The sequence below is a fragment of the Dromiciops gliroides genome, chromosome 3 (assembly GCF_019393635.1).
Source record: "Dromiciops gliroides isolate mDroGli1 chromosome 3, mDroGli1.pri, whole genome shotgun sequence".
Taxonomy (NCBI): Eukaryota; Metazoa; Chordata; class Mammalia; order Microbiotheria; family Microbiotheriidae; genus Dromiciops; species Dromiciops gliroides.
The window spans coordinates 437,550,880-437,577,145 of NC_057863.1; the positions used below are offsets into that span (position 1 = coordinate 437,550,880).

Genomic DNA, 26,266 nt, shown 5'->3' on the forward strand with positions numbered 1-26,266 from the left:
TTGTCACCACAAAAAGAGCTATTATAAATATATATATATTTTTAATATATGAGTACTTTTTTCTTTGATGTAAGAGAAAGAGGGTCAAAGTATATGCACAGTTTAGTATATTTGGGGACCTAGTTCCAAATAGCTTCTCAGAATGGCAGGATCAAGTCATGACTCCCACAACAGTGCATTAATGTACATCTTTTCTGCTAGCCTCTCCAATATTTTCCATTTTCCTTTTTTTGTCAGCTTTCCTAGTATGATGAGTGTGAAGTGGAACCTCAGAGTTATTTTGACTTGCATTTCTCTATTGGGAGCATTTTTCTTATAGTGACTGATAGCTTAGATTTCTTTCTTAGAAACTGCTTCTTCATATCCTTTAACCATTTTCCAATTGGAGAATGACTTTTTTTTTTCTTTTTCTTTTTCTTTTTTTTTAGTGAGGCAATTGGGGTTAAGTGACTTGCCCAGGGTCACACAGCTAGTGAGTGTTAAGTGTCTGAGGCTGGATTTGAACTCAGGTACTCCTGACTCCAGGGCCAGTGCTCTATCCTCTGCGCCACCTAGCTGCCCTGGAGAATGACTTTTATGAAATAGTCATTGATTGAATTGAGTAAAAAAGATCTGGAGGTTAAAAACTGGTCTTAGGGCTCAATAGGGGTCAATAGCGTGACCTTGCACCAAAAAAGCTAATGTTGGTCCAGGCTGATTTGAGAAGCATAGTGTTTAGAACAAGAGAAATTAAAGTTCTCTGTTCTGCCCTGGTCAGATCCCATTTGGAATATTGTATTTGGTTTTGGTCATATTGTAGAGGAGGGGTAGGAACCATACCTATGATTTCATTAGTATATTGAACTCTTGGATAAGGTAACTCCTTCTACCAATTCAGGTCTGTATCCTCTGCAACGTATAGTCTTAGGGCTTTACCTAGAACAGGGCTTCTTAAACTTTTTCTACTTGTGATCTTTTTCACCCAAGAAATTTTTATGTGACCCTAGGTATGTAGGTTTATAAAATAGGTATGCATAACCTTTTAATGCTGCCAAATTTTTTGTGACCCCTACATTCAATTTAAGAAACTAGGACCCAGGGGCAGCTAGGTGGCGCAGTGGATAAAGCACCAGCCCTGAATTCAGGAGGACCTGAGTTCAAATCTGGCCTCAGACACGTAACACTTACTAGCTGTGTGACCCTGGGCAAGTCACTTAACCCCCATTGCCCTGCAAAACAAAAAAAAAAGAAAAGAAAAAGAAACTAGGACCCAGAACCCTAACAGGTCAGGTGAATTGTCCAGGGTCACACATTCAGTATTTATCAGAGGCAGAACTTCAAGTTTTATGGAGGTTTTCCTGACTTAAAAGCCAGTTCTCTATTCGTTATGCAACATAAGCTCATCTCTCAGTATAAGAGGAGAGAAGAATGAGGGGAATAGTAGCCTTGAAGTATTTGAAGGGACCTCATATGAAAGAGTACTTTTTCATATGTAACCTTGTTACATTAGAAAGAATTCCTGAAACTTTATAATAAAATTAATTTTATTATTAATGTAAAAAAAGTGATTAGGTTTGACCTTGTCTTCAAAGGGCAGAGCAATGGATTGAAGATGTAAGGAAGCAGATTTAGGTTTGATAAAGAAAAAACTCCCCAATTCTTAAATTTGTCCAGAAGTGGAATAAGCTGCTTTAGGAGGCAATGGATTTGCCTTCAAAGGAGCTCTTTAAGGATAAACCATAGAACCTTAGTCATGGTTTGGATTTGATGACAATTATACCACTACCAGTGCTGCTGCTCATTGAGGTTCAAAAAACACATGCATATTATAGGTATTATCATCCTGGTTTTACGGATGAGGAAACTGAGGTTAAGATTAAGTGACATATCCATGATTGTAGTGACATCCATGATGTCAGAGGTCTTGCCTAACTACAAGTCCAGTACTCTTTCTACTGTACCACACTGCCTCTAAGGTCCCTTGCAGCTCCTAGGTTCTGTGATTATGTATTAAAAGTTAGAAACTGCCCTTGTATGGTTTTAGTAAGTACAGCTTTTCAACATTGGTTGAAAGCAAGAGGATTTGAGGGTTGCAGTTGACCAGAAGATAAAGTCAATTACAATGTCTTTTTCTGTAGCATTTTGGTTAATGGAAATCTTACTATGTCTAGTTCTAGAATTTGTTAGATCATTTTGCTATAGAATTTGAATGCTAAAAAATTCTTGAAATATCTAGTTCATTTTTACACTTTAAGGCAGGATTGTATTAGAACCATCTTGGTAAAGATCAATAGACAAAGAAATTATTTCAGTAAGCCATCTTGCTGAGTGGTGAGATCTCCTTGGTTAACCATATTTAGAGAATCAGGTAGTAAAAAGGGAACAAATACTATTAATTCATCCCCTTAAACTTTTATGCATCTGGAGCAATGTGGTCAAACTCAAGTAGAATTGGAGCCACTAAACTGTGTACACCACATATTAACATTATTTGTGTTTTGTTTTTATTTTGTTAAATTTTTTCCCAGTTAAATTTTATTCTTATTTGACTGCACTCAGGAGTATCCAGAAGCAGTATTTTAAAAAATTAAATTGTTATTTTATTGTCATAGCAAGAAAGACTAATCCCCTATGTATAATCAAAAGCCCCCAAATTTCTCATTTGGCCATGTCTAAAAAAAAGGTCTCAATTTCAACACCTGTGAGAAGGCATGTAGTATGTTTCATCATGAGTCCTCAGGAATTGTGACTAATGTTTATTTCTTTTTTTGAGCCAGTCTGCCTTTTCTTCTCTTTATTTATTTGTTTGTTTATTTATTCATTCATTCATAGTATATACGTTTTGTGTGTGTGTGTGTGTGTGTGTGAGAGAGAGAGAGAGAGAGGCAATTGGGGTTAAGTGACTTGCCCAACATCACATAGCCAGTAAGTGTTAAGTGTCTGAGGCTGGATTTGAACTCGGGTCCTGCTGACTCAAGGGCCACTGAGCCATCTAGCTGCCCCCATTCATTCATTCATTCATTCATTAATTCATTCATTCATTCATAATTTTCCTCCACCTTACGTGTAAAAACAAATTGTAACATCGATTTTTATAACTTTGTGTCCCAAAATTCTCTTCCTCCCTCCTTCCCCTCCCTTAAGAACTCAAGAAATTTAACATAAGCTATCCATGTGCAGTTATGCAAAACATATCAGACAAAAAAAAAAACTTTAGAAACAGGAACTAACAACAACAACAAAACATTCTATCTGTACTCAGATACCATCAGTTCTTTCTCTGTAGATGAATCAGAAGCAGTATTTTTAAAAATGGTCTTGATCTAGATTTCCTGCTTATTGCTTGCAATTATCCAAGGGGCCCTTTGTGCTAGTCCCAGAGGTCTGAAGGTGACAGTCCTCAGTTCTTAGAGATTTTGAGAAATTTCTAAACAGAGCATTCCGTCAAATGTATGGTAATCCTTGGGACCAGGTATCGGTCTGACCTTGGATCCATTCTGTAGGATAGATATAGGTCCTACCCCAATCTTGCCCTGGGGATTCAAGATGCCATGGTACCTCCTTAAGGTCACAGATTGCATGCCAGCATTTGGGGACCCCACAGTCCATCATTTCTGCTTGGCATTTGTACTAGACTGGAGGTCATGTTTTTCTTTTTAGTGCCAAATACTACTGCAAAAAATGGGAAGATAATTAAACACCCTCTGGGGTGTGACATTTTGGTGTGTCAGTCATTGTCAGCTTTTCCTATATTTATCCTAAATATCTTTTGCTTCAACTCAAACTCATCTTCTCACATTATCTTCAGTGAGATGGAGAATATTGATTCACAACCTTCTATGTAGGGGTGGGGAACCTTTTCTATTGAGGGCCACTGACCCACAGAGAAAAAAATCAATTGAAGGCCACATGTAAGTAAAAAGCAACTTAATTTAGTTTTTTTTGTCTTAAAAGTATAAAATGTTCATCTTACCTGCTTTTCAAATTAAAGGTAAGAAACATAAAACATTACCAATTAATGCAACAGATAGTAAACTAAAATAAAATGTAAAGATAGAGGGAAAAAGGGGTAGGAGAATAAGAAATAGAGGTAGGAGAGAAAGGATTGGGCTTTGAAGAAGGTCCAGGAGGTGAATATTTCTTTGGTAAATTGCTTTTCCCATGGGTTGTGGATCCCTTTGCAATAGCACTTGGGGTGGGGAGGAGGAAATGGCATATGAGATTAAGGAGAGTACTAACTTTATCTAGCATTGGACTGAAGATTCCCCACTTCCACAAATATCTTTTAATCTCTCTGAGCAATTTAAAACCATTTTCAACCCTCTTTTCTCTGAACAAAATAATTCTAGTCACTAACCCTTCCATGTGAAGCCCAGAGTTCAAAACAGTGTTCAGCAAAGTGCTTTAATAGCACTAAATGGTTCACTAGGGACTACCTGATAATCCTCCCATTTTAAAAAAATGTACCTTGATTTAAAAAACAAAACAAAACACAAATAAGGTATGAAAAACTTGTATGTAGGAAATCTGGTTTGTTGAATTTCAGAAGGTTTTGCTTTCTGTCCAGGACTTGTGTATTTACAGAATTGTAAAAATTCACAACTTTTCAGAACCATGTTGCTTAAAAAAACCCCAGTATTCATATCTGTATTAGGCTTCTTAAAAAACAAACCCACAAACTTTCTTAGCTTATTTTCTCTAGATGTCCTAGACATTTAATATAAAGTCATTCATTGCCACTTTATTTTTCTTTTCCCCTTAAGTGCAGTCATCCCTATTTGACTCATGTTTGATTCAGTCTACTTCAGTACCAACCCAAATCAGACTCCCTTTCAATCTAATTAGCATATTTTTGTTATTTTTTTCAAATCCTTGATGGAAATGTTAAATTAGTTCTCAGCCTAGAGTGGACTTTATGAAACAACATTTGTCATATTTCTATACCCTGCTAGTAAACAGGTTTATGATTAATTTTCAGGAGAATATTTATTTTAAATACAAGGTTGAAATAGAACTTTTGTTGAGCACTAGATTTTTTTTTTAGATTAGCTAATGTATAATTTCTCAGGCTATAATGAAAAATAATGGTGGGTCAGATACAAAAGATGACACATTGAGAAATGATTAAGTTGAAAATACTGGGAATTTTGGTAATGCCAATATACATTGTGGTGGATTTGAAAATATTGTGGCTATATTATTATTATTATTATTATTTCCCACTTCCACCAGCCCTTCCTTTGGAAATACAGAAACTGTATCTACTTTACTTTTCCCCCTCTCCTTCTCCACCCTCCCCCCCCCCCTTTTTCTTTTGTACATTGTCCAATTCAGAATTTAGAGCCATCAGGCAAAGTCTGTGACTTAACTGTTTTATTGAATGCCAGACATCATGTCCTTTGTTCAGTAAACGTTAACAGTTCTAGTCTTCATCTTTTAGAGAAGTGTGAGTGATGTTGAGAGTGATGTGGTTAGTCTCAGGTACTACTGTAATATACATTTAAAGGAAGATATCTGAATAGTCTTTGCTGAAGAGATGAAAAGCAAGACTACTTAAAGTGTCTTATTGCAGTTTGAGAAGTGTTCTCAATTATCTGAGGTAAAAATACAAATCTCTGAACTACATTTTCATAGGAAGTTAAGGCAAAAATAGATTTGGAGTTTTTGATACATTCTTTTAGTAACAATTTAAAATTTTAAATCCTCATGTGTTCATATTGATTTTGGAACCCTTTGTTAAAAAGCCTTACTTTTCAGAGCATTTAATGTGCTTCCTAACTGAGTAACAATGATTTTCTTGTGGATAGGAAACATTAAATGACTAGCTGTTTGCAGGACATGTTCAAGATAATTAATCCAGGTGGAATCTGAAATTCTCTACTTCAGATAAACATGGGAAGTTTCAAAGTGTAAAAGGTGGTTCATTTCACTTGTTCAAATAAATTCTGGTAGTAGTGTTTTCCATTGTCATTCTCTCCTCAATCCTCCATTTAATCCTTAAATTTTATCTGATCATCCAAATGTTCATGTCATTTCAGCTTTTATATTTTAACTTTATTAATTGGAATTATCTAGTGAGTTAAGGCCCCTATCTTCCCTCCCCCCACGCCCCACAATAGATACCCTAATGGGAAGTTCTTCAGATGAGTTGTTTTCTTTTTGCTGTATTAAGCTATGGCTAGAGGTGTAATTCATTGGTGTAATTGAAAAGTAAAGGCAGCAACAAAATATTTTTTTTTCTCTGTAATGGCAGGTTTAAAAAATACCTCCTTTTTATCTTAACATTTCCTTTGGCATAACTTTTCATATTCCAAGATAATATTTCTATATAAGAAGTAAAATGTTTCTACTAATTTTGACCATTTCAGTAAAATTTCAATAATTTGAATTGTACTTATTTTAAGTTGATGATGATTTGACATGTATGTGAGACTAGACAAATTCAAAGGATACTTGGCTGGAGATCAGAATATTGACAGAATAAAATGAGTACAAATAGAAAATGGGAGAGGAAGGAACAGACTTAGATGTATTATAATATTTTATGTGTTATAATGAATATAAGAAAATAATTTTTGTTAAACTCATTAAGTGTACTTTTTAGTCAGTCAGTTAGTCAATGCTTTATTAAATACTACATGCAAGGCACTGTACTAAGTGCTGAGGATCCTGACTAAGGAAATTAATGGTGAAAAGCATATTGAAAATAACAAACAGCCTTTGGCTTTCAGATGTTGGACACTTTTCAGCTGCATTTAAACCCTTTGCTAATTATCAATTGTTATTCCTACAGAATAGGGGAAGGGTTAGGGAAGCAGAGAGGGTATTGAATGTATCTTTTAAAATCTACTTTAAAATGAAAGTTTCTTAGAAAAAACTAACCCTAAAATTTGTTGTTTTGTTTTTTGTTTTTACTAATTCAGACTTACCCCCCACCAATTATCACAAATTAGTAAGACCAAATTGATCGATTAAGTGCCCAGTATGTACTACCAGATACTCTGTTAAAGAATCTTTTTATAATAAACTTATGACCTGAATAAAATGATATGGGATTGGTTTTCTTATGTTTATTTTGAAAAAAGAGCCAGGTAGCAATATGTGATCCTTTTAAAAGTGAGATGAGAAAACAGTGAGGAATTGTACTGCAGCATTACAATGATACCTTCCTTGCCTTTTGATTTTTCTGCCTAATTGTGCATAGATTCCTGTTGCATTCTGTTTGACCTCAAAGTATCTTAATAACTTATACTGTATAATTTAAATCATTGATTGGTAAGAATTTGTGGTATTGGTTAATTAGTGTCTTGTAATATGGTATTGGTCATTAAATTGAGCATATACCTGTTTCTGTCAGAAATCCGTCAGAGGACTACAGCTCAAAGAAACCTTTCTCCATCAACACCAGCAAGTCCAAGCCAAGCATCACCTCTACAAGTTCCAGGATCTCCTGGTCCACAAAAGGATACTTCAGCTCCTGGTGGACCACCGGAAAGAGCTGTTGCTCCAGCCTTGCAGTCAAATGTGTTACCAAGGCGTCTTGGATCCCCTGCTACTTCAATGCCTGGAATGGGTAAACAGAGCACTTAATGTTATTTACAGTTTATATTGTTTTCTCTGGTTACCAATAAAACAGGCCATTTTCAGACAGTATGGAAATAGCATTTCATTTGGAAATAGCAGAGCAGTTATCTGATTAAGCGGGAGTTCCATATTCAATTAGCCATAACTCTTTACAGCTGCCACCTTGTGATACTGAAACCTATTGCCTGAGCTCATTTAACTGTTATGGCTTCTTTGTTTAAATGGCAATAAAACTTTGCAGTATTCTGTAGTCAACAGTATAGTGTACCTTTTTATGTTCCAAGTTTAGAAATGCTCCAGATTTATATAAATCAGACAGAGAAGCAACACTTTGAGAATAAACTCATATTTGTTTTCCTATACCCTGGACATTTTTTTTAACATGAATTTTGATAATTTGCTTAAGATTTAATTTCAGGAAGGATGCTCATACGTTGTGCACAGTACTCTGTCCCCAACTGTTACCTGATTTTTATTTTTTGTAGTATTGGAAGTTATTTTTCTAGAGAGAGAAATCTTTTTTTCTCTGTCGATTAGTCATGTCCAATTCTTTGTGACCCCATTTAGGGTTTTCTTGGCAAAAAGTTGTTTGCCATAACCTCTAGTTCATTTGGCAGAAAAGGAAAGTGAGGCAAACAGGATTAAGTGACTTGCCCAGGGTGACAAAGCTAGTAAGCATATGAGGCTGGATTTGAATTTCAGTCCTCTTGACAGGGCTGGCACTATCTGTGCCACCTACCTGCCCAGTGGAGACTTATGTTTTTCTAAATTTTTCAGTAATAACTTCTATCAGTTAATGATTTTTTTTTACTGTTATTGAATTAATTTGCATGTTCTTTATTAAATTTGATGGCATCTAGGGGATAGTTCTTTTTAGAGGCTCCAAACTCCAAAGAACGCTGTATTTGAAATATGCTTTTGCATAGTGAGTAGAATGTGGAGATCCATTGGTTTATATTAGCTTTTTTTTTTTTTTAGTGAGGCAATTGGGGTTAAGTGACTTGCCCAGGGTCACACAGCCAGTAAATGTTAAGTGTCTGAGGCCGGATTTGAACTCAGGTCCTCCTGAATCCAGGGCCAGTGCTTTATCCACTTCGCCATCTAGCTGCCCCTTATATTAGGTTTTAATGTTAGATTAAAGAATTTGACAAAAGTAAAAATTTCATTTTAGGATTGTTTATTCTTACCAGATTCATGTTTGATTAATCAAAATTCTTCAAAGCCATTTACTACTAACTCAGTTGTTTTTTCAGTGTCCCCAAAGCCAAGTAGTAGTTCTGACTAAATAGTCATAATACTTATGGTGAATAATAGGTGATTGGTGTCTTCACCTATGACTTTTGTGTCAATTATAATTCTTTCTTATCTCCAAAGAATAGATTCATATTTTGGAAAACTGGAAATATGTTGGTTAAAGGATAACTTTGAAAAGAGGATTGCAAAGTCACCCAAGTCTTGAAGCCTGTTGTATGAACTGTATTTTTAAAGATAATTCTCTAAAATATGTTTATAATTGGCATATAGGGATCTCATTATGAGGAATATATTTTAAACCTGAAGAAAAATTTAGTGAAAAATTTTTTTTGATATATCAAATGAATTGCTTTAGATTATCATAATACAACCTTTTAGTGTTCAGCATGAATTCTTGAAGTATACGTGTAGGTTCTTTGCCAAAATATCAGATTTTTGTTTCTCATCTTTGAAGTATTCATGATAGACTAATTACATCATGGATTCAGGTACATGAGAGACTAATTTTAAGACTGAAAAATTATAATAAGTTTATATGATAATAAAATATTATGTTAGGCATCATGGCTTAAGTTTCATGTGTATGTAAATACATCATCATCAGAGTTGTCAAAAGTTGTTTTTATGAGAGGCCGTGTTTGTTTCTAAGTTTATGTATTGCTTTAAAAATAGGAATCTTTAAAGATATGACTTAATGATTTCTAATAAAATGGAAAAGATTAATAATTCATTTTTCATTAAATGTGTTTGGTAGAAGAGAATTAATTTAACATGTATTACCACAGAGCTCCCATATGTTTGAAAATTAATAACCAGCAGGTAGTTGAGAGTTTGCCAAGCTATGCAAAAATGACCAGTCTTCCTATAATGATTGCTTTTGATGTTTATATTAATCACTGTTGTTCATAACAGCATGAATAGAAGATGCCTGATTTGAGTTATTAGTATGCAAATAATTGAAGAAAATCTTATGAAACATATTATTTCATGTGTCTTGATTTCTTTGTGAGATCTTTAACCAGTTGCACATAATAGTAACATGCTTGGAAGTATTTTAGTAATCTTGAGTTTTTTTCTTCAATAGCTTATTTGTTATGTATCCTATTCAACTCAGAAATCTTCCACCAGTAGTCTGAATAATCTTCTCTTCAGTGAGGAGTAATGATATACTGTTTGCTTTTAGGTTTAATAATAATGATTGAAGGAGTTTACTAACCTCAGTAAAAGAATATACTTTTTTGATAGTCACTTGATTTATGATGTTAGAACTGTTCCAGAATCAAAACTTCATCTAAAGTACTTTGATTTGAGGTGGCTTTTTCTGGACAATGAAAACATCTAGGTTTTCTTTCTCTTATTAGTCCTCATTTTTTCTCCTTCAAATCTAATACTGCTCCCCTTCAAGCCATCTTGAATGCTTTAAAGTTGTATCAGCTGCCATAATTTTAACGTCATATCTTTGTTGAAAACCTAGGACTACTAGTTAGCCTTGTATATGCAGGGACTATATATATATATTTTTTTAAATGCAGGGATAATTTACTCACTATTTCAAGGATTTCCCTTAAGGCTACACTAAATTAACTTGTTTCCCCTGTTCTTTTCCCTCTGCCTACTCCGTTTTCATCCTGTCTGACTCACTATGGGAAACCTAACCTTCAGTAGATAATCATTTACCTTCCATCTTTTTACTACTGTAACGATTGGAATAACGCCACCTGCTGGATACTAACTGTAGAAGAGTTCTGCCCATGAAGCGAAGGTCTTTGAGGGCAAGACCAGGAGTCTTTTCTTCAGGAGTCAGGAAGTGACGCGGACTAGTGGGAGGAGGAAGGAAGAGACTGGCGCTCAGTCTCGCGCTCTCTTTCCTTTGGACTCTGGTGGAGAGCGGAGCTAGAAATGTGCTCTCCCTTTAATAGCTAGGAATTTAGGCCTTTTTCTCTCTCTTTACCAAATTCTTATTCTCCTTAATAAATGCTTAAAAGTCTAACTCTTGCTAAAGCTTATAATTTATTGGCGACCACTCATTAGATATTTTAGACAGTTTAGCTAGAATTTTAGCCCTTAACAGATGGCTGACCACGAAGAGGAAAGCTAAACTTCAGTCTTCTGATCTTCTGGTTGGGTAAGAAATTTCCCCTCCCTCTCCCTTTAACTGCTAAGTACTGGCGTACTGGCTGTGTTTTCCTTTAAATTTTTTCGAATGGACCTTTTAAACTCCCTAATTACCCTATTTTTGATTTTAGTCTGTTTAACCAGACAAATGGGGGATAAGATCATGTTAATGCTTTGTTTTTGTGGATTTTCTATTTTTCTTTTTATTTTTGTTAAAAGAGCCAGCAACTTACTCACACAAGGAAATATCTCTCCCTCTCCCAACCATGCTTTTTCAGAGAAACCTGAAGAGATTCCCGCAGCTTTTCCCAGTTCTAACACTAATTGTTGCTTTAATTTTGCATGCCTGGAGGCAATGACCCACCCTCTAGAAGCTTTTAATCCCCTAGCACCTGGAGGCAAAGTGGGGGAAGAGGAATCCAGGCCTGAGTTCAAAATCAAGTCTGATTCAAATTGCTCTGGTCCCTCCCCTCCTCTCCAGACCCCACCCTCTACTCCTCCTATGGCCAAGCCCATTGCTTCCCCTGCCTGGGAAGTCCAGAGATCTGATGCGCATGCTCAACTTTCTGTAACTACATTTGCAGCTTCAGGCTCAGTCCTTCCCCAGCCTGGCTGTGCTTCTGAGACAACCTTAGAAAACCCTTTAAATTCCAGATATGCTCGTTTTGTTCATAATTTTGCTAACCTGCTTTTGTCTTTAATTAGTAATCTTATAAAGCATTTGTATGGTGAAAAGACTGACAGACAATATAGAGGGGTTAAAGAAGAAAAAGTTAAGCTGAATAAGAATAATAACAATCAACATAGTTCAAGACTCTGCTTCTTTTGCCATGGAAGTATATATATTTTACAGAAATGTAGAAGTAAGAAGCAAGGTATTGATATGAGTATTGGGGATTTTAGATATCGGAATCAAAAGTGTTCTAAATTCACTCAGATTATTAATAGTATCAGTTCAGAGGTTACATAGGATTTCTATGCTATTACACCTACATTTTGAAATTAATGGTATGGGTTTATTTTCATAGAGATTTTCATGCTTTTGAGATTGTGTTTTATACTTAGTTTTTAAAACAAGGAGAATATTTGTAAAAGCTTTTTATAGTCATGTGATCAAGTTTATATTTTATAATACTCTTATTAATATTAAGTTCATATTCATTTAGATTTCCCTAGTTTGAATTTCATTGTCTTTTATTGTTCCATGTGTATTTTTTTCTATTTATTCATCTCTAATTTTGAAACATTGCAAGATGGTTTTGATTTTATTATACAATGTTAATTCTAGGAGTATTGTGCTCCCATATTCTGAGTTGTTTGTTTTTGTTATTTTTTCTCAACTGATTATTTGATCAAACTCTTTAAAGCATTTCCCTGGCAAATTGTTTGCCATGGCAAGTGTAAATTGATTCTAGAAGTATTATTTTTGATAAGCATATTCCAAAAAAAAAAAAAAGAGGGGAACATTTGTAAAAGTTGTCTTTGAGATTGTGTTGTGCTTTAACTTTTATTTAAATATGTTCAGATTTTTCAAAAAAGTAATTGTATACTAAGTAAAAAAAAAGGGGTATTATTTGAAATTGTTGCATAATTATATATTGTGTTCTGAGTCAAGATGTATTCACATTTTTTGCAATCATTTATTATCCTCAATTTTTAAATCCATATGAGACTTGGATTATGGGAACTTATCATTTAAGACATTAATTGCCTTTATTCTGAGTTATCAGATGCCAGTTGGCCAAGATGCCATCCAATCACAAGAGGAATACATGCAAGAGCAGACACTGAATTGTCACATGAGGGGAGACATGCATGAAGTCAAGGTATGGCCGAGGGAACGGCTTTTGACTAATGTTGAGGTTGGATTCTCTTGGTTTAATATTTTATTTTATTTTTCCCCACAATATTGTACAGATGGCTGGAAGTATTCATCCCACCCATCTCACTTCTACACCTGGCTTCCATGCTCCCTCCTATATGCCTGATGCCATGGACATCTCAGTCCCATGCATCTGATTAAGTCTGACTCAGTTTCTTCCAATATGTTCGGTGGCATGGACATATATTCCATCCACCTATTTTAAGCCTGGCATACTGTATGGGCAGTACATATTGCTCAAGTGTGGGAATGCTCATATCCCATCATTTCTCTGTTCTTTTATGGTAACCCCCATAATTATCTCAGGTGTCATGATAAATACAGTGTTGAATTTGGCCTTGACACCTGTTACCAATTATATTAGATTTTTTAATTTCTCATAATGGCATGAGGATAATTAGGCAGATGATGCAAAAAGTGATAAAACAAAGATAAAAATTATTTTTATTAATTAATATTGCAGCAATTGTCTTCTCAATTACCCTCCATAAGGGGGGACTATAGTAATATTATAATTTTAAAGAATGGTTCAATTTTTGTTTTATTATATGTTTCATGTGTAACAACTAAGATTCTGAATTCCCTTAGACATGTTTTTGAGAACTTTCATTGTTGGATTTGATTATTGACAAAGCTATTTTAAAGTTGTGTTAAGCTCAATTTTGTAGGAAATTTTCCTGGCTGATTACCAGCATCCACACATCAACCCCTGAAAAGACTTCCATTCCACGACTACACCTAGAGGACATCTAAGAAAAGACTTTCAGAGACTTTAAATGAACAGTTTTGATTTGTTGTTTTTGTTGTTTTTTTTCTCTTTCTGTTATAATATACACCATCTGTAACATGTACTCTCTGCAGAGGCCCTCCCTTTGCAAGACTAATGTCAAAGCGTCGGTTCATGAGGACAAAAAAAAAATCGCCCCTCTGGACAAAACTTTCCTCTCTTCCTTTTCTATATTGTTGTTCACATATTATTAGCTAGCAATAGTTATTATATTCTTTTTACTGTTCCGTCAAGGAAACATTTTGTTTCTTGAGGAACAACAGGGGGGACTGTAACGATTGGAATAACGCCACCTGCTGGATACTAACTGTAGAAGAGTTCTGCCCATGAAGCGAAGGTCTTTGAGGGCAAGACCAGGAGTCTTTTCTTCAGGAGTCAGGAAGTGACGCGGACTAGTGGGAGGAGGAAGGAAGAGACTGGCGCTCAGTCTCGCGCTCTCTTTCCTTTGGACTCTGGTGGAGAGCGGAGCTAGAAATGTGCTCTCCCTTTAATAGCTAGGAATTTAGGCCTTTTTCTCTCTCTTTACCAAATTCTTATTCTCCTTAATAAATGCTTAAAAGTCTAACTCTTGCTAAAGCTTATAATTTATTGGCGACCACTCATTAGATATTTTAGACAGTTTAGCTAGAATTTTAGCCCTTAACACTACCTTTAATTCTCCATTCTTTTTGGGGTGGGGGGGGGTGGGGCAATGAAGGGTAAGTGACTTGCCCAGGGTCATACAGCTAGTAAGTGTCAAGTATCTGAGGCCAGATTTGAACTCAGGTCCTCCTGAATCCAGGGCTGGTGCTTTATCCACTGTGCCACCCAGCTGCCCAGTCCTCCATTCTTGAAAACCTATTTTCATGAAAGTTTTCCTGAGGACATAATAATAAAAACTGTTTTTCCCCCTTTCTCATTGTGAATTTTTAAACTTTTATTTTTCATTATTAGCTTTTAAATACTTATATAAAACATTGGCATGCAGTATTTATTTGATAATTTGCAGTATATAGCTCTTTGGGACTTCCTCTGTCAGTAATTTTTTTTTTATTTAGCATGATTTTTGGTTTAATTTAGCTGGTAAGTTCTTATATATAATACACTTATCATATAATTTGATTTTCACAACATCCCTATGGGATAGTTATTGATATTATTCAGGGTTTTTTTGGTTTTGTTTTGTTTTTTTGCGGAGCAATGTTGGTTAAGTGACTTGCCTAGGGTCACATAGCTAATAGGTGTAAAGTGTCTGAGGTCAGATTTGAACTCAGGTCCTCCTGAATCCAGGGCCAGTGCTTTATCCACTGTGCCACCTAGCTGCCCACTGGTAAGTTCTTAAGGGACAAGGACTGTGTCTGACTAATTAGTTTATGTGGGGCCTAGGATAATAACATCAGTAGTCAGTTTGGGTAATCGTATTATATATATTTTATTTGTAGTAAATTTTAATGAAGATCATTATGGTAAGATTTCTAAGAATTGATTTTCATTTTTATATTTAAAATTTTTCATTTTCCTATTTAATCAAAACTAACTTTTAATTTTTATTGATATATTTTTGTTTTACATGAGACATCCCAGGATACCCAAATAATCCTCCCACAAAACACTTGTCCCAAAACAGTTAAGTAAAACTGTTCAGTAGTATAATTTTAACAGATAGTCCAGGCTGCTTTCCACTTTTATAGTTTACCCAACTGCTGCTCACTTTTAAATGAATGTTGGCATTTTAAACTTTCCTTTTACTTAATTACAAATTTAAATTAAGGAAAACCTTTTTTAACAAACATTTTATTTTTGAATTCCAAATTCTGTCTTTCCCTCCTCCATTTCTCCCTCTCTCCCTACCCTGTGGCGTGAAACAATCAGATATAGGTTATACATGTGCAATCATGTAAAACATTACCACATTAGTTATTTGTATAAGAAAACTCAAGAAATAAAATGAAAGAAAGTGAACAGTAGCATGTTGCAATCTGTGTTCAATCAATATCAGTTCTTTCTTTGGAGGTGGATAGTATGCTTTATCATTAGTCCTTGGGGATTGTCTTGGATGATTGTATTGCTGAGAATTGTTAAGTCATTCACAGTTCTTCATCAAACAATATTACTGTCACTGTGCACAACTTTCTCCTGGTTCTTCTCACTTCACTATTACATCAGTTCATATGTGTCTTTCCAGGCCTTTCTGAAATCATCCTGTTTGTCATTTCTTATAGCACAATAATGTTCCATCATAATCATATACCATAGCTTGTTTAGCCATTGTCCAATTGATGGGTATAGCCTTGATTTCTAATTCTTAGCCACCACAAAAAGAGCTGCTATAAATACTTTTGTACAGAAAGGTCTTTTTCTCTTTTTATTTAAAGTTTTGAGTTCCACATTTTATTCCTCCTCTCTTTCTCCTTCCCCTTCTCCCTCTGTAAGGCCGTAAGCAATCAGATATAGGTTATATATGTACAGTTACATAAAACATTACCACATTCGTCATTTGTATAAGAAAACTCAAATAAGACAAAAATGAAAGAAAGTGAAAAATAGCATGCTTCAGTCTGGGTTCAATCAATATCAGTTCTTTCCTTGAAGGTGGATAGTATGCTTTATCATTAGTCCTTTGGGATTGTCTTGGACCATTGTATTGCTGAGAATAGTTAAATCATTCGCAGTTCTTCATCAAACAATATTGCTGTCACTACACAATGTTCTCTTGGTTCTGCTCACTTCACTATACATCAGTTGATACAAGTCTTTCTGGGCCTTTCTGAAATCATCCTGCTTGTCACTTCTTATAGCACAATAATATTTCATCACAATCATATACCACAGCTTGTTTAGCCATTCCCCTATTTATTGGCATTCCATTTAATGTCCAGTTTTTAGCCACCACAAAATGATACTATAAATAGTTTTGTACAAATAGTTCTTTTTCTTTAGGGGAAACTTAAAAAATTGACTTATTAGAGGGTATGAAAAAATCTTTATAGTTGAAACAAGCATTATAACTTAGCTGCTGTACCTGGTTTTATAATTTCACTTAATTCTTTGGTAGGTCTTCATCCTCCTGGTCCACCTTTAGCAAGACCCATTCTTCCTCGAGAAAGAGGTGCTCTGGATAGAGTTGTCGAGTATCTAGTTGGTGATGGTCCACAGAACAGGTAACCTTTACTAGGATTACAAATGAATAAGGGGTTTAAAGATCATGGTTCATTTTTTTTTTTATTAGATGCCAGTTCTAGAATTTTGTCATTCCTATTTGCTGACTTTAATACTAGTGTATCTTTTACAGTATAATACAATCCTGGGGAAAGAGCATAGGTCCAATTGTTTTTACCGTTGAGATTGAAAAACAATATATTTTAAACCTGTTTTGTGAAAAAACAACCTGAATTGAAGATTATTTGATTGCCTTCACTTTGGTTTTATGGTAAATTAGGAAAATGGCATAATTTTTATTAAAACATTTAAATCTAGGAAAACAGTATGGCAGTCTTTAGGATAAAAACAAATGCTGCTCCATAAGAATCGATCCTGGGCTTTATACTAATTTTTGGCAGTCATGGGGATTAATGACATTTATGTTTTAAGCATTTAGGAGGCCTTGATATTTGAATTATGAAATCAGAATTTTAATTGAATATAACAAATTTGATATATCTGAGTTACCATAGTGTGTGAGTCCTTTTTCAGACACTTCTGCATAGCTTTGTGACTTTGGGTAAGTCACTTAAACTCGTGACTTCTGTCTCCTCCTCTGTAAAACAGGCATAGGAGTAGGGCCTACTTCCTAGTGTTGTAGTGAAGCTCAAATGAAACAATGAAGGGACAGTCCTGTAGAAATGTGAAGTGCTCTAAAAAGTCCCCACCCCTTATCCCACTCCCAGGTCATCTAGGGCAATCCCATCTTTACACAGGTGAAGAATCTAAGGCCTATAAAAGTAAGAGGTGTCTGCAGGCACATACTAAGATAGTAGCAGAGCTGAGCAGGTCCTTTTACTGAATTGTCTATTTCATTTCTCTTTCTCTGATACCATACTGCTTCTCCATGTAGAGCTATATAAATAGAAGTAAACAAAGACTGGCAATATTTGGCATAAATTAAATTCTTATTAGATCACTCTTTTTAAATTCGAGTTGCAGCTGCTTTAGAGACGTGGAGAGCTTTGCTTTGAGAAGGTTCAGAAAAAAGACTTAATAAAGTATTCAATTAAAGGTCTGGAATTAGGAACACCCCCCCCCCAAAAAAAAAAAAAAAAAGCTTAAAGTTATTATCTCAAAGGAGAAAGAGCTAAGATGTGACTACCCAGATAATATCTTATACTTTGTTAGTGTTTTGAGGTTTTCAAAGGACTTTCCCTAAAGCAGCCTAGTGAGGCAGGTACTGTGCTGCAGTGACTTTACAAAGGAGGAGGCTGAGGTTCAGAGATTTAATGGATTTAGTCTTGGTCACACAGATAAGAAGAGTTAGAAGAGGGATTCAGACCTGGGTCTTCTGATTCCAAGCTGAGAATTTTTCTCTACTCTTTCCCATTGACTTCCAGAAATGACCTGTGAAGTATCTGAACATCTAAACTAATGGGCTACGAACATACTAAGAGTCTTTACAGTGATGGCTGGTGTGGATATTCTGGCATGATGAGGATGAACATGAGTAATTACAAGAGTAATGAATAAATTTAAATGAATTTGAAAGGAAATAACAGTGAAAGGGGGTGTTTTCTCCATACTTGAAGTTCTTTAATAAGAGTTAGTTCTTGATTTGTCTGGAATACTTAAGGCAGTGTGGTTTAATGGAAAAAACCAGCATGATATAATGGGGGGGTGGGGTAGGGAGGATGGGGAAGAATGAACTTGGATTCAGAAGACCTGGGTTCAGTTTATGTTTTGTTTTTTGGTTTTTTTTTTCCCCCAAGGCAATTAGGGTCACACAGCTGGTAAGTGTCAAGTGTCCGAATTTGAACTCAGGTCCTCCTGAATCCAGGACTGGTGCTTTATCCGTTGCGCCACCTAGCTGCCCCCCAATTTATGGTTTTGACATTTATCCTTTGTCCTCAGGCAAATTTGGGCCTTTCATTTCTTAAGTTTGGTGGTTGGATTAGTTGGTCACCTCTTTACTTTTGATTCTGTGAATCTGCAAATTTTCTCATCTATAATCGAGGTTTCATATATGTTTTGGGCTATTTAGTCTCTGAGACCATTTCCAATTCTTAAGATTATGTGATTTCTGATTCTTTATGGATTCAAGAGAGGACTTTTCAAGGTTCCTATAACTTGATATTATATATTCTGTTTATAAATGTGTTCCCATCACCTCCAGATGAACTGGATTTCCCTTTTTTTCACCTTCATAGCCTTAAACCATATGAATTATGTTCCATGTGTGCTAACTTTGAAATTTTAAACAAAGATCAAGAGCCTGTGTAGTGTAATGGACATGGTACTTGACTAGGAGTTAATACATAACTGAGTTAAAATTTTGTGTCTTAGAGTTATTAACTTTGTGACCATATAACTGAAGTTCAGAGAGGTTACATGCTGTCCATATGGTCACAGTGCAAATCTGCAGAATGACACCAATAACGCTTGTGGCCCCTACCTTATGGGGTTGTTGAGAGCCTCCAATGAGGTAATCTATCTGTTTGCAAACATGCTTTACAAACTTTAAAAGGCTAGTTGTTGCTGTTATAAGTTAGCTGTTTACTAAATTTTTCTTGTTTGCTACCAATTCTCTTAAAATGAGTGGAATTTTATCTTGTGGAATGTTTATGGAGATTATATTCGATTTCTTGTTATGGCATTTAACCATATTAAAGTAGAGATTGATTTTTTTTTTATGAGGCAATTGGGGTTAAGTGACTTGCCCAGAGTCACACAGCTAGTAATTGTTAAGTGTCTGAGGTCGGATTTGAACTCAGGTCCTCCTGACTCCAGGGCCGGTGCTCTATCCACTGCGCCACCTAGCTGCCCCTAAAGTAGAGATTTTTATGATGCTAGGAAATAGATAACTCTTAATAGTTTAGATTTGTATAAATTTATAATTGACAAACTTTTTTTCTTATTGGTTTAGGTATGCTCTTATATGTCAGCAGTGTTTTTCTCATAATGGCATGGCTTTGAAGGAAGAGTTTGAATACATTGGTAAGAACTGCTTTGGGTAGTTAAGAATTAATTGCTTTTTACGTTTAGTTCTATGAAAACTTAATATAATACTACTACCTCATTATGGTGGCTTATTGTATCTCTGAACATATGTACTAGGCAAGTTGACCTTTCTATTTCCTTATTGAAGAAGCTGAGACACCACAGATTTGGACAGAAGTTACTTATCAAAGAAAAAACAGAGAAGATAGCTTAGTGAGATGTACTACTACTGAATAATCATCTCTTGAGTATGACATGATTTAGAGGAATGAGTTAACTTCTAATTCATTCAAACCATTAAGATTTTGTGCTTTACATAGTGCTCAATAAATTAATACAGTTTTAGATTTATTTGCTTGATGGTACTGATTACACTATTACAAATGTTGTTTTATGGTTTTATTTCATATTTGGCATTGTAATTTAATTTCTTGCTTAGGTTAAAATGCTTTGGTTAAAATCTCTATCTTAATATCAAAATCTTATATATTAATCTTAGAAGGAATAAATAATTTTGCAGTATGCTTTATATATTTGCAAACTCATTCTTGTGAAGTATACATTTCTTAAACTATAAACCCAAGAAGGTTAATTTTCTAATTTTTTTGTAGCATTTCGGTGTGCATATTGTTTCTTCCTGAATCCTGCAAGAAAAACTAGACCTCAGGCTCCAAGACTTCCAGAGTTCAGTTTTGAGAAGAGACAGCTTATGGAAGGACAAAGTTCTGTTGGCCCTCTGCAACTAGAAAGTACAATTTCACAAGAGAATCAGTTTACAGAAGGTATGAACATGTCTCCTAATGAAGGGACATTTTAAAATGCCTCTTTATAGGGATACTGCTGTTTATTTTATTTTTTAAAAATTGAACAATAGGACAATTGATCATATTTTGCATGCATTTGGTACTCTTATAGAGCCATAGACTTCCTTTGTTCTCAGTGGTATGCTTTTTTCTTTTAATGAAGGTTATGGCAAGCAGCTAGTTAACCACTGTTTATGCAGTGGCCTATTTTAGTAGATTGTTCGATGTTTTCTTGGAGTTTTTTCTTTAAGAATCCAACCAGCTGGCTTAGGCAGAATACAAGAATGATAGAAAATGCCTTATAGGATAGATGGTTAGTTTTCAGAAAAATCCTTGAGACAATACTGTGAAATGTGCTGGAAAAAAAATCAGAAAGCAGGGAAACTTTGGAACTGCAAAGTGTGATTGCTTCAGAATCTGGAGGAAGAAAGCTTGTTTGATACTGCCATGAAGTGAATGGGATTTCCAGAGGCCTCAGGATTCATATTGCTGTTGGTGAGGTGCATGCTTTTGGTGTGAAATCAGCCTCCAATTTGGAGGAATAGGGTTTTCCAGGTTTTAGAGTCTGTCTGGCACCTCTGCCGTAGGAAACTTTTGAGGCATGATAGTTTCTTAAAAATTTGGAAAAGATAAGACTGAAAAGTTCACTTAAGATCTGACATCTAATTTTTTTGTTATTGATATTTAAGTCAAGAATATCCTTATGCCAAGCTTTTGTGAGCTGTAAAACTACTCTGTGATGGTAGAATTTAAAAAATAATTTCATAGGCTTTAATGTTTTTTTTTTTGGTGAATCCTAGTTGAACACAGTGCTGGATATCCGATGTTAGCTTCCTGCGAGTCTTTTTCAGTATGATGGCACATTTTCTAATTTCTCAAGATTTCTATTTTTTATACCTAAAATTTTGTATTTTCTAGAATCCTGGTGCTTGATTATTTTTTTTTAATTCTGTTTACTAAGACAAACAGTCAGGTTATGAATTTCCTGGTGGAAGGATTTAGTTAGAAAAGTTGAACATCTTTCTGTCCTTTGAACAGTTAACAGAAATTGTATAGTGTAGGCATGCCTGTGGACTTACTGACAACTCAAAATGAATTTAAATGCAAACAACAATGACAGTGGTATGTGGGTTTGTACACACATCAAAAGATAAATAATACTTTCCTCTTCTGCGAATCTGCAACATCAACATTAAAGAAGATCGAATTGTTTTTCTTTTGCTTGAATCTTGCTCTAAGCTACAAATTGTTTGTCACATTTAAATGTGTGCCATGCTAAAGCAGCTTCTTGGAACCTTACTGAACAGAAAAGAATCTTCATACAGAAGATGGAGAGAGGGAAAATAGAAGTCGAATCAATGAGTTAATTTAAACAAAATCTAAAGTTAGAAACTTGGAAGCAAGTGGAATTGCAACAAAAACTTGATAGCCTGTCCCATGCTTTTATATCTTCTGCTAAGGTGGAGGTGATTAGTTAGCAAACAACACCCAGCTATACTTTTCCTTTTCATCTAATATAGGAGCAGCAGTGCCCCAGATGTCATATATTGTCTGTCTGAAATCTCCGGAACGAAGTCTAACTGGCTCAAATTCAGCCCCAGTAAGGTAATGTTAATAGGTGGGAGCAAGGCTTTTGAGACAGTTGCATGGTGCTAGAAATCTTTGATTAAGAGGCAGCATGGTCTAGTGGATAGTGTACTAGACTTGGAGTTAGGATGATCAGGGTTCCAATCTTGCCCCTGATACTTGCTCCTGTGTGACTTTGGGGAAGTTACTTAACCTCACTGGGCTTCTGTTTCTTCACCTGTAAAATGAGGGACTCAGATTCTATTTCTAAAGTTCCTTCTAAATCTATGAACCAACAATAATATAGTATAGAGTAGAAAAAGTTTCCTACTTTGTCTTGGATATATCTGCCATCTCTGTCCATAAGTACTTTTTCACATTGACTTTACAGAAGACCATTTGTTTTGTCCCACACTCAGAACTGGCAACCTTGATACATATTCATCACTTCTAGGTAGAATTTCTGTAGAAAATATTTGGGAATGCTACTGATAAACATATGAAGGCTTGCAGTTCTTTTCACCAATAAGGGCACAAGTGGTTAGGATTGACTTTTAAGAATAATCACATCCTTTTAACCATTCACTTTTTGTGCTTTTGGCTAATCTGGCTATAGTTTTAGAAATCTTACCTCTAAAATGTTGAATAAGAGGAAAAAAACCTCCTTGATCTAGAGAAAAAATTCCTGTGTTAGATGTTGCATTCAGCTTACTTGAAGGCACTAGATACTACAGACCTTGATGCCATAGACATTTACAGGTGGAAGCAAAAGGTAGCTTTCTTGCAACTGTTTTCCAGTTGGTGCATAAGAACCAGAAAAAGCCATGGATCAGTTCTTCGAAGTTCTTGGTCTTCAGAATTTGGGCTCAATTCTGATTGCTAGGACACGCAGTATATAGGATAGAGGCATAGGGCTCTTTTTTTTCCTTTCAACTTACCCTGGTATCAGCCTTTAGAATCTTGAAAACTTATGCCAAGAAAAAAGATTCAGGAAGATAGGTCTGTCATTTTTGTTTATATGAATTCTTAGGATATTTGGGTGGAAGAAACCTTAATAAAACACTTTTTTAGCCTACCCAAATTATATCAGTGGTAATAAGTGGTAAAGAAATGCAAGGGATATGGATGGCATTGTCTTTTGTATCTGTGAGCATTATTGTACATATATTCCATATTAGGACATACTCTTGAAGTGGCTTAAAAAATTTAATTTCTTCTCTTTTAAATGATTCTTACTCAAATTTCCACCATCATCTTCCAGCATGGTGGTTTATCACTTTAGTAGTCTAGAATTACTTATTTCCAGAGATCATAACTTCAGTACTTCATACAAAATAGTCTTCTCCCCTTCTCTCTCTTTGTGAAGTTATCATTATTCTCAGTCCAGAACAGTCACTGTTATTACATTGTTAGTATAACTCTCTGAAGTATGGTCAGTGCTTTGATTCAGGTTAACATTGAAACAAAACAAAACTATAAAATGCAGTATTAGCATTTGCTTAGTTGTATAGTTTGCTCATTCTCATTATAGTTCATCATATAGCATGCAAAAAATGATTTGTCTTTTTCAGTGTTGTCTAAGAATCATAAAGTTAAATTTGTAAAATATGGAATTTATCTTGGTATTTCATCAAGTTGTATTTCTTGATTTAAGAAAGATCATACTTTTTATTTGCTATTGAAGTGAGATAAATTTTGTTTATTATGGTATTTTGGAAAACTGAAGAATTTGAATATAAATGTTAAGATTAAGCATATATATATGTACATATATATGTATTTAATTTGTTTTTGAAAAGTTTTTACCTTTGCTTATCTTTAATTTCATGCAATTTACACAAAATTATAAGTTTTTAAAAGTTTTATGCTTGTAATGTTTTGTATGTTGATTATAGATCACTTTAACTGAAATTAGTACCCAGTATAACTTTCTACTTCCTTCTTCTAAAAGTCGATATAGTAAAACTGAATTAGTGTAAAGAGTTTTCTTTCTAGCTTTTACTTATATGAGGAACCTATTTCAGCATTAATTGATTAGAAAAGAAGTTGCCAAATGATGAAACAGTATTCTGGCGATTTCCTCCTTTCTTCATAATTGCTTAAATTAAAATGTTTTCAGTAGGATTGAGTTGAGATGAAATTTGTACCTTTGTTCCTTTAGTCCATTTTGCTGTTTTCCTTGAGGCAAGAAAATCTAGTAAAACTGCCTTCTTTAAAACTTGGAGTTCAAAGACAAATTGTCAATTTTAGTTCAACAAAGTTCCTTTGGAGAAGTTTTATAGTCTCTTGTATACCGTGGGTGTCTGGCAACTTCTTGTTGTTGTTGTAAAAAAATTTTTAAAGGTTTAGAATTTAGTGGTTATACAAGTCCCTAGCATGTCATATTGAACCTATGCAAATTGTTCTTAAAAGCTTAATCAGAATGTAAGCATATACTAGGATAATTTCCATTGGTAGAAGCTTAGAAAGCTTTGTTTTGCTAGACTACCTAATTCTTTATTTTTCTTGCATCAAAATTGTTTTTCTTTTAATTCCAAATATGTAAATTATAACTTGAAGATAAAGTGTTGCATTTCTGTATTCTGTATAGAAGATGAGATATTTTTAATAGGAAAGGAATAGTGTGATTTTCTAAATATATTACTTAGTGTTTATTTGGCCTAGGTATAAGGATTTTATAGCTCAGCCTTAAAATGGTGCTGTCCAGGAAAGAGTAGATTTGTTTAATTATAGTTAAACAAATGTTGGTGTCCAGAATACTACTTTATATCAGTATGTTGGCACCTCTCTGAAACTAATTTTATATCCCCAGCTATATTAAATCACAGGTTCACTGAATAATTTAATGGAAATACTACATTGTAGCTAGAGAAGCAGGCTTTGCAGTTAAGACAACCTGGGTTCAAGTCTCCCCTTTTACACATACTGGCTGTGTGACCTTGGGCGAGTAAATCATCTTAATCTCTCTTCTCCCAAGTGACTTTTAAGAAAATAAGTTTCCTAGCTGCTGTGGGGCTCCATTAGGAGAGTTTACTCCCTGAGAGTTACCTGTATCAAAGATATCATAGGCCATGGCCCTCCCCTCAAATGCCCCTGATAGAGAGCTGTATTCATATATATTAAGTATGAATTTAGAAAAAAAATTATTTAGATGCCTCTTAGAGTTGCTAGTCTTACTTCCGATATAATTCCTTTATATAGACAGATTTTTATTGCTTTATAGATTATAATGGTGAAAATGCTCTTTGCTAATCATTTGACTATTTTAAAATCTTATATGTCACTTCACTAGTCCTTTGGTCTTTAACATATTCTCTCAAATAGTAATAATAATAGCTAATATTTATATAGTACGTTACAGTTTGCAAATATATACATGTATATACACATTATATACATAAAATCTTGTGAGGTAAATGTTATTATCATCCTCATATAACACATGAGAATGTGAGACTGGAAGAGAGACTAGTAAGACTTGCCTAGAGTCACAGAGCTAATAAATATCTGAGGTAGGATTTAAACTTAGGTATCCCTATTCCCAAGTCAAACATTATCCACTTCACTAAGGGGCCTTCTTAGAAATTGTAGTAATAGTAGTATTAAATCACATAATTTTTTTCAATATATTTTATCACTATATATTTCCCAATTACATGTACAAAAAATTAACATTTGTTTTGTAAAAAATTGGGTTTCAAATTCTTTCCCTCTCTCCTGTTCCTCTTTATGAGAAGGCATGCAATTTGATATCAGTTATACATGAGAAATCATACAAAACATTTCCTTATTAGCCATGTTACAAAAGAAAACATAGCCAAAAAAGGGAGAAAAACAAAGAAGGTTTAAAAAACCTATGCTTCAGTCTGCATTCAGAGTTCATTAGTATTCTCTAGAGGTGGATAACATTTTTTATCACGGGTGCTTTGGAGTCGTCTTGGATCACTGTCTTTATCAGAGTAGCTAAGTCTTTCACAGTTGATCATCCTTACAATATTGTTGTTACTGTGTACTCTGTTCTCCTGATTCTGCTCATTTCATTCTGCATCAGTTCATGTAAGTCTTTTCTGGTTTTTCTAAAACCATCCTGCTCATCATTTATTATAGTACAAAATATTATTCTGTCACAATCATATACCATGACCTGTTCCAGCCATTCTCTAATTGATGGAT

At 34.6% G+C, this 26,266-nt stretch overlaps 1 protein-coding gene across 3 annotated transcripts in view; it reads left to right on the forward strand.

The window, feature by feature from the left end:
- The window catches only part of LNPK (lunapark, ER junction formation factor), an 85,380-nt gene that overhangs the window by 52,698 nt on the left and 6,416 nt on the right, over positions 1–26,266 (forward strand). For 2 of the 3 annotated variants that reach the window (XM_043994608.1, XM_043994609.1), the window contains exons 9-12: positions 7,337–7,552; positions 16,636–16,741; positions 19,651–19,721; positions 20,336–20,506. In XM_043994608.1, coding sequence (XP_043850543.1) covers positions 7,337–7,552; positions 16,636–16,741; positions 19,651–19,721; positions 20,336–20,506 — 564 coding nt within the window. Of the gene's footprint in view, positions 1–7,336; positions 7,553–16,635; positions 16,742–19,650; positions 19,722–20,335; positions 20,507–22,047; positions 22,133–26,266 lie in introns of all 3 variants that reach the window. The other variant, XM_043994610.1, reaches the window with a different exon arrangement.